The sequence below is a fragment of the Carex rostrata genome, chromosome 1, assembly GCF_964058835.1.
Source record: "Carex rostrata chromosome 1, lpCarRost1.2, whole genome shotgun sequence".
Lineage (NCBI taxonomy): Eukaryota > Viridiplantae > Streptophyta > Magnoliopsida > Poales > Cyperaceae > Carex > Carex rostrata.
The window spans coordinates 4,861,941-4,870,974 of record NC_135918.1 but is presented as its reverse complement, the minus strand read 5'-3'; the positions used below and the strand labels follow the sequence as shown (position 1 = coordinate 4,870,974).

Genomic DNA, 9,034 nt, shown 5'->3' with positions numbered 1-9,034 from the left:
TAGATTGTATTATTAGCTGCGATTCAATCTGATCGCTTTATTTGTTATTTCCGAAATGAAATACACGGTCCCCTTTATGTAGATTATAATCGGACGGTTGGGATCTAAACAGAAATATTATGTAATGTTCCCTCAGGCGTAGAGGTGCTACTTTTACCCGATTACCCGGATCCGATCCGGAACCGAATCGGATCCGACCCGGAACCGACCCGGATCCGATTAATTTGGATAGGGTATGGTTTAAAAAATATAACCGATTAAATTATGGGTATGGGTACAAAATTAATAATTTAATATCCGACCCGGATCCGAACCGAAACCGATATTGTAATGGGTAGGATATGGGTATCATTTAATTATCCGACCCATAACCGGACCCGACCCGATACCCGTATAAATACCCGAAAAAATATATATTAATAACTATGCATCAAGTTTTTGTGTTAGATAATATATTTCAGCTGAGCTATAATTTGATAAAACTTAACCAAATTTATACTACTGTTTTACACTACCATTTAATTACATCCTTAACTAACCCTTTAATTACGTCCTTTAATTTTTGTTCTATATTATACACATGTGACACATGACACATGATTGTCAAATTTATTCTTCCATAACCAGCTTATTTTATACCTTTTTTCTTCTATTACATTCAATTCATAGATTTTTTTGAATTATAGAAAAGGAAATCATCATCTCTAATATGTTACTTTCTACAAATTATATCTCCTCCATCCTCCTGAACTCAAAAGCTATTAACAAAAAACTGAATTCAATATTTTTTGTTACACCATGAGTACTCCAAACAACCAACAACCAACTAATAATTTAGAGTTATTATTTTTATTTTGCTATGTAGCATGATATATTTTATTATTTATAAACATGATTAACAGTATAATTTTTATTTTGCAGTAGTTTTTAATTTATATTGTAATGATTTATTATATGAGATGTTTAAGAAATTATAATTATATTTAAATGTAAATAATTTCTCGAATACTTTGGAGTTGTGACCTATACCCACTCTGGATCCGGAACCGCCCTGTATCCGAATCGGACCCGATAATCCACAAACAAGTTACGGGTATCTATCTACTCGGAACCGAAAGACTGGACCCGAAATATCTACGGGTAGATAGGTATCCGGATCCGGACCCGACCCGATTTGAAACAAATAAGTATATGGATCGAAATTTGGACCCGAACACTTTTAGGGTCCGGGTCCAAATATAATAGTACCCCGACCCGACCCGACCCGACCCGATAGCACCTCTACTCAGGCGATGTGAATTCAAAGTTCCGCTGGATTAGTTCGAAAGGTTTAAGCTATGGCTTAAGATCTACGGCTCTGATTAAACTCTCTCTCCGTCTAATTATTTATAGTTTATTATCTTCTTTTTTCCTACGATGGTTTTTTAAATCTTTAATAACTATATATCTAATTAAACTTTTTTTATATTTGACAGTTATTTTTCAGTCAGATTCGGTTAAAATTACTAAAAGTCATCGTGTTGCTAAATAATTTTTTTTTTAGAATTTTTCCTATTCAGTTGTCATAGTTGCACGATTTTTTTTTTTTTTTTTTTGAAGAAAGTGGGATGTAACCCATCGGTTAAAATTACTACTTGCATGAGACAGGCCTTGTATATATTTTTCAACATTTGTTATATCGTATTTGGGGCTTAGGGCTTAAAATTTTGATTAAACCATTATTATATTTCCAAAATTCAACAAGAGACATGAGAAACCTTAAAATTATTTTTCTAACATAGATTGTTTTTCCTTCAATTTTTATGCTTGAAACATGATTGTTCGAATTTTTCAATTTCGGTTTATGGCTTCAAAATTCAAAAGTCAAGTACTATACAGTTTAAAATTCAATTAATTGCTCGTGCAATTTAAAACCATTTTTCATACATATAAATATACGTTTTTTTACGTTTTATTAAGTGTTTGGTTCGAAAACGTCAAAAAACCCAATAAAAATGTGAATAATTCGCAAATAAAATACAAGTTGTGTTACTATGTGCCCAATTGATTTGATTCCTCAAAAGCAGTTTTCAAGTTTCGCTCTAACTCTGCATTATGCTACACCCTCACAATAACATTTATCGGTGAATAAAATGCAAATCTCCATCACGGGCTTTACAAAAAGAATGCTAAAGACAATCCACATACAATGGGGCACTAATAAATTTTCCCTGATTCAAAAGCCGAACGCACAGAACACGACTTCCATTTTCTTTCCCTTTTCGGAGAAGATAAGCAACTGCAACAACAAAATCCAGCAACAAACAGCATTCACCTCCAGTTCCAAAAAAAATGTAACTAATGGCGTCAATATCCAAAGATGTTTGAAGAAAAAATATTAACACGTGTTTAAGAACAGATCAGCTAAATTTCTGCACGCTCTATTTAGTTGTTAAATTATAAAAACCTTGGCACCTATTACAAAAATGCAACAAAATGTAATCACAACAATTATTAAATAAAAAATATATAAAAAAAACCCACAAAACAAACATGTTCATATTCACAAAAAAAAAGAAAAAAGAATTGTGATGAACAACAACATACAGGCTGCAACAAAAAATTCCATCAAATTTCTCCCATAAAATACTAAAGCAAGAAATGCCCAATCACGTAAACTCCCTAATCATATGTTATCACCCGGTGGAACAGCCGTTTTACTTACAATACCTTTACTGAAGTACTCTGCAATGACAGAGAACCCGTCTTTGGACCCCTTGAGCTGTCTGAAAAACAAATCGTGGTCTCTGGCATTCTGCTCCAATTTCTGCTTGGCATCCAAAACGGCACGGTACTCAGGAGCACATTCAGGGCACTCCTTCTCATTGTCCCCAAGGCAGTGTAAGTGGAACGAGTGCATGCACATGAAGTGCACTGCGGGGAGGTCAAGGGTGAATGTACAAGCAGTGCACTTGCTCAGCTGGAAGATCTTCGCATTTGTTTTCAGATCATCAATCTCTCTTCTCATCAAGTCGGTCTCTTCCTGGATACATGAAAGAGCAAATGTTTAGCATAGTGCTATGGCTGTATGGTGTGTATTATATCCCCGGGTTGACTACTTTGACCCACATTAACTCAATACTTGTATCTTTGGTTGAGTTTTCTTTATTGGCTTGTTCATGTTAGTTTACAATTGATGGTACATGAGAACAAATTAGGTTAAATTGATGGTAGATGAGGATAAATTAGGTTAGATTTGGAGTTAATGAAGATAAATTTGGAGTTACTTGAGAGTTGAGAGGCTAATTGTGTAAACCAGAAGCTTATGAGGAACAGTACAATTCTGGCCTGGCAACATACTAGGCAGGTTTATAAATGCTACCTACTGCCTTAATTAGAAACAGTGGAACTAACCTTGTACTTGTCAATAGCACTCCTATCCTCTTCGATCAGCTTAGATTCCTGTTCAAGCTTTCTAGCTATGTAATCCTTTACGACTGAAAGCGTCAGGCACGGGTTCTTTGACAGAGTCTGAAGGACAACAATGGGAGGCAAGATATCATCTTTCTCAACATAAGTCAGAACCTCCTTCACTTCTTTTGAGCAGTCTTCACCTAATTCACCAAAGTATTTCAACAAATCGGCCCAGAGAGAGGGATCCCCGCCTTGAGACGAGTCACTGAGCTTTTTGCAGCATGCAATCAGCCCTCTATGGTCATGTGTTTGCATGTAACAGCTTATCACCTCTTTGTATAGCTTCATTTTCTCATAGAGAAACAAAAGGCCATCTTTAAAACCATTCATCTCACACAGAATAAGCGCGAGGTCAACATCATACATGGGATGTTCCATTTCAGTGGTCCATGCTGACTTGAGCAGGTTAAGCCCTTTCCCCTGCCTCTCAATTCGGTTTGGATCTTTTTTCATACCATTGTTCTCACTAGTTAAACTCTCTTTACTAACACTATCTTTATACCCATTAGAAAGGCCATTTTCTTGTGACATAGAAGGAAAGCTAAAGTCATTTGAAAAATAAAGCTCCAAAAGGGTATTGTGTATCTCTTCTTGAGCCGGTGAATCCTTGACCTTACCAGTGTATTTCTCCAGGAACTCCATGAGGTACTGTGGGTAATGCACAAATATCTTAACAAAGTCCATTGGCGAAGGAAGAATAATAATAGACTCATCATTAGCATCACCATTATTCAAAACAGCATCTCTAGTGCACAGTTTCAACAGTATATCAACAGTTTGTGCTGCTCTATGTTCTACGAGAATCTTTCCATATTCTTTGACAGTCATACCAGCTTGATTTGGTTCAAGACTTGATATATACTGTAAGGCCTCATCATACCTGCCAAGATCCTCGACTAAAATTTTAAGGTACAACTCATGCCTACCAGACTTTTTAGCCACAAACATGGCATGTTCATGATAACCGGCTGCACGGCAAACCCTAATAGCAGTCTCCACATCAAACTTGTGCTCGGCACCACCATCTCCATCCTTGATAAATTGGTTCAATTTGTCAACATCCTTCAATTTGGTATAACAGTTAAGAAGAAGTGTTGTGTGGTCTTTAGAGGCTAACCCCTGATCATGCAGTTTTTCTAGGTAGTTTGTGAGATTATAGATGCGCTGTGCATCCAGGAACTTTTGGATGACATACGAGGGTTCTAGATGACCAATAGTGTGGATATACTGTGACATGGCTTCATCATACTCTTGTTTGCTGTACAAGTGGTCACCATACTTGCGCAAAACCTCAGCCGTAGCTGCAGCATCAGCTTGTTGACTCTGCACCAGGTTTATAGCAACAGTGTACAAGTTCTTCTTGAACAGCATGTCAAGTTTGCTCTCCATATCTTTCTCCCCTATGCAAAGCACCTTTTTGTCAGTCATGATGAGGAGGATATAGCCCCACTCACATAGCATGTAGGACACCTCACCTACAGCCATGCTGTTGGCAATTAACCGGTTTTTTAGGTCATAGATATTGAGCGTGTTTTTGCTGCTGTTTCTCTGATCTCCAATGACAGAGAGCAAGTAGCCACGAAACCAGCCAAGGAACCTTTTCTCTCCGTCAAAGGCCCAGCATGGACCTCTCCCGTCAGTTTCATAGAAATAGACTGCTTCTGGTCGTCCTAAGATCAGATCCTGTTTGAGAAAGTTGAAACAAAGAAATTTCTATGAACAAAAATCACAGATCCACAATATGTGTAATTATGCATTTGATGTATTACCATTCCATCTTAATATCACGTGATCCGAAGTCTTTCTTGAGTAAATAAGGTAATTAGCCAAAATCGCTAGAGCTGTTCTCAAATTTTCCACTTTGTTTACAACTTTCTGTGGTTGTAACAAAAAGTACTTATGCAGAGCTCAAGAATTATAAAACAGTACAAGCTGTCCAGCTCATAGCAGTACTGAACCTGACTTTAAATGCAAACTGACCAGAACTGACCTCAAATCACATATCCTAATTCAAACAGAAAGCCACAAGTAAAATAAAAAATAAAAAAAGACAGACAAATTGATAATAACAAGAGAAAGTGGCAGCTGCCAACACCTATCTTGACTAGAAAACTGGAATCTGGTAATGTAAACTTTCAATGCAAATCCCTTATAGTTTACATCTGATAATGTAAACTTTCAATCCAAAAACGCAGGCCATAGCCTAAGAAAGATGTAATATCATAATTACCTGTCGATCACTCATCGCAACAGCATTAGCTTCACTACCAATCTGATCAAGGATCTGCCGCCTTGGTGGCTGATCACTTAAGTTGAATAAGTTGACAGAAGTGGGGGTAACAACAAAGAGAAGGAGTGATCTTCCCTCGGCTTTGAAGCCGAGGCCGGTGACTGGACCAGCATTGTCAGCCTCGACTTGAAGCTTGAAGCGTGTTATACGTTCACGTGCAATGTCACCTTTGATGCAGTAGACGGATCCCGAGTCAAGGCCGATTGCTATTTGTATTATTGGCGGTGCCTCTTCGAGAACTAGAAATGACGTGATCTGTACAAATGAAGAACTGCTTAATTCTAATAAATGTAGTTAGTCCTCTTTGATAAATTAAAATACCTTGTTTTTGTAAGTACCTTTGCTTCAGGAAATTGACTAGTAAAGATGCGTAAAATCTGGACACAGAATGGAGTGCTTGAGCTTGAACCCTCCTCTTGCACTTTGTCTAGGTCGAAGACCTTAAGACAAATAGAAGACTGTTGGGAAGAAGGCTGCTTGTCGTCTCCAACAGTGACGAGGATATTTTTTTGCTGATTATAAAAGGAGAGTGAAATTGAAAGAGGGTAAGAAAAAAGCTATTTAAGTTGAAATTGACCCCTTGAGTTCCTCATCTCAAATCAAACCAAAGTCATAACATCAGTTAATCCTAGTAGAACTTTGTTACAGGGAAGCCGATAATACTAATCGTCAATCACCATAATTAAGCCAGAATAGTAAAACTACAGTAATTACCAGTGGTTTGACTAAAACAGTCATCAGCACTCGAATTTCACGTTGGTTCAATTGATCAAAATTTTATTTTCTAATTCGATTTATCATAGAAAACCGACCTTCAGCTGCTGGAGAAAGAGGACGGCGGAGGAGTGCGCCTGAAACGCGCTTGAGAGCTTAAAGCTACGATCAATGAGACCGACAGTACCATCGTCGCAACCAATAGCGATCTTGCCTCTACCGCTGGAGCAGCACTGGATCCTTCCCGTGATCTCGGCGGGGATCGCGGCCTTCCCACCGGACTTCTCCTCGAAGAACTCGAACTTGCGCCACTGATACATCTTGTTCTTTCCGATCTGTTTCTCTCCGTCGGAGAGAAAAAAAGAGAGAAAATAAACAGAACTCCGTTTGTCGCTTCTGGGTTTTCCTTCGGCGGTTTATCGTGGTTCCGGTTCGGCGCGAAGATTTGTACGGCTTTGGTTGGGTTCATCTGATCGAACCGGTAGGCTGTCCCGAGTCCGAGTGTCCGACGCGCGTGTTTTCACATCATTGGTGATGGTGAGCATCAATTTTTTTTTTCAGAGACCGAGGCCCACATTTCATTTTCTCATTTTATGTTTGGGGTCATTATTGTTATACCAAATAAAAATTTGTAAATATTTAGCTTTCTCAATAAAATATAAAAATTGTTTATTAAAAATAAATAAGTATTCTCATTTTTTTATTAATCATATCTCCTTTTTTTTTAATTTAAATTTAAACTTATATTTGATTGATTAGAATAATCTATTTTTTACTTTTAAACCTTTGAACTTCTATTTAACTTTAAACTTTTAAAATTAAAAAAAAATAACTTAGTTTTTTCATGAATACAAATTCAGTAGCTAAACTTTTACATTAACATTCAATATTTAATTAATTAGAATGCAAAAGAATATTGCTCATAGTTGGACAATATATAAGAATGTGTTCATTTGAAGAGAATGACGAATTAGTCATTTCATCTTATATAAAAGATTAATAATAAGCTTCATTGAAAGTTTAATAAATTATATTAAAGAAAGGAAAAATGAGAAATGTTATTTTGTTTGGTGAAGAATAAGTAATTTTCAAATTTTGATGGAAAAATTAGATATTTTGAAGTTTTTGATAAGTACAAGTGTATAACAGTAAGTATTTTAATTTAAATGAAAAAAATGAAAAAATATATCTTTATAAAAATAAAAAAATTCGAATATTTCAACATACCAACAATTCTCCCTTATTATTTTCTTGAAAAGGTGAAGATATCTTCACCCGCTGTCATTTTTTGTTAGAAACCTCAGTTTTACAAAAGAAAAGAAAATAAATATTACAAATTACAAACTACCTAGATCTTAATGATGTTAGACCACAGGTCATAAATCACGTACATACATCTATTGCTCAAAATAAGTATCAAATACAACCTCGTAAAGTCGTAATACTTCATATTAAATATTCAATCTAACTTTTATTAGAATTTGATCTCTAAATCTATCGTGGGAATAAATCACAAGTCAACAAATATGAATAATTATGGGCCTCAACTTTTTATAAGGGGCCTCAACTTTTCATAAATACATATATATTGGGCTACCACAAGAGATATATAAGAATTAAGAAATGAATGTCAAAGTTAGCGAACTGCTTATTTAAAAATAATTCTACTCTAATAAACTGCTTATTTAAAAATAAATCCAAGCTCGCTCATCAGCAGAGGCGGATCTATAATCATTCAAAAGATAGCTAAGCCATCTCTATAATTTTCAAATTTTAGTTATATATATTGAAATTTAATTAAATTTTATTTTTTAAGAACATTTTATATAATTTAGTCTCATGTATAAAATATCACATCTCTACTTGTAGCCTAGTTGTTAGAACTTAGTTTGGGGTTGTGAAGAACATGAGTTCAATTTCCACCAATGACATACTGAATTTTAAATTTTAGCATTCCTTATCAATATTTTCTAATTCTGCCCCTACCTATATGGAAGCTCTATACACACACAAGACTCAACACAAACCCCCATATAGTTGTCAGGTTGATGGTTCTATATCTCCAAAATAAGTGGCTTATTCGTTGATGTGTAGATAGCGAAAGGGTAACACCTGAGTTTTATTAGATTTTAAGTTCACCTTTAAAACATTACAACATCAATTTACCAGTATCACGTCGGACCCGTGTACACTATAATTGAGACTACCTACTATATGCTTAACGTTATTTGCATTAATTATTACATTCGAAGCATCGTGTAAATCATTATGCCATTTCAGGAAAAAAATAGTCTCAGATGATAATTAGTATGCCTGGTTGATTTTTAAAAGGTGAAGATGTGTCTCTTAAATAAAGAATTGACCGACTTCGCAGCTTCTGCGAAGGTTTTCAAAAATAAATAAATAAAGAATTGACTAAATACTCCCAAAAATCTATTTTAAATTGAATGTTTGATTAACTAGATACAATCCTATTAAATGGGAAGAACAGCTGCGATGTCCATTGAATAAGAAGTTGATTCATCCTTTTGAATTTACATCAAAATCAAATTAATTTGTATCGGAGGAATTGAATAT

General features: G+C 35.4%; 1 protein-coding gene across 1 annotated transcript; it reads right to left on the bottom strand.

Moving 5' to 3' along the window:
- Positions 1–2,390: 2,390 nt before the first annotated feature.
- Positions 2,391–6,881, bottom strand: VPS11 (vacuolar protein sorting 11). Its single transcript, XM_078301624.1, has 5 exons — positions 6,556–6,881; positions 6,082–6,255; positions 5,684–5,998; positions 3,394–5,136; positions 2,391–3,022 (listed from the first exon to the last, which is right to left on the bottom strand). The coding sequence occupies exons 1-5, from the start codon at positions 6,775–6,777 to the stop codon at positions 2,666–2,668; spliced, it is 2,811 nt and encodes a 936-aa protein (XP_078157750.1). The 5' UTR covers positions 6,778–6,881; the 3' UTR covers positions 2,391–2,665.
- Positions 6,882–9,034: the final 2,153 nt, after the last annotated feature.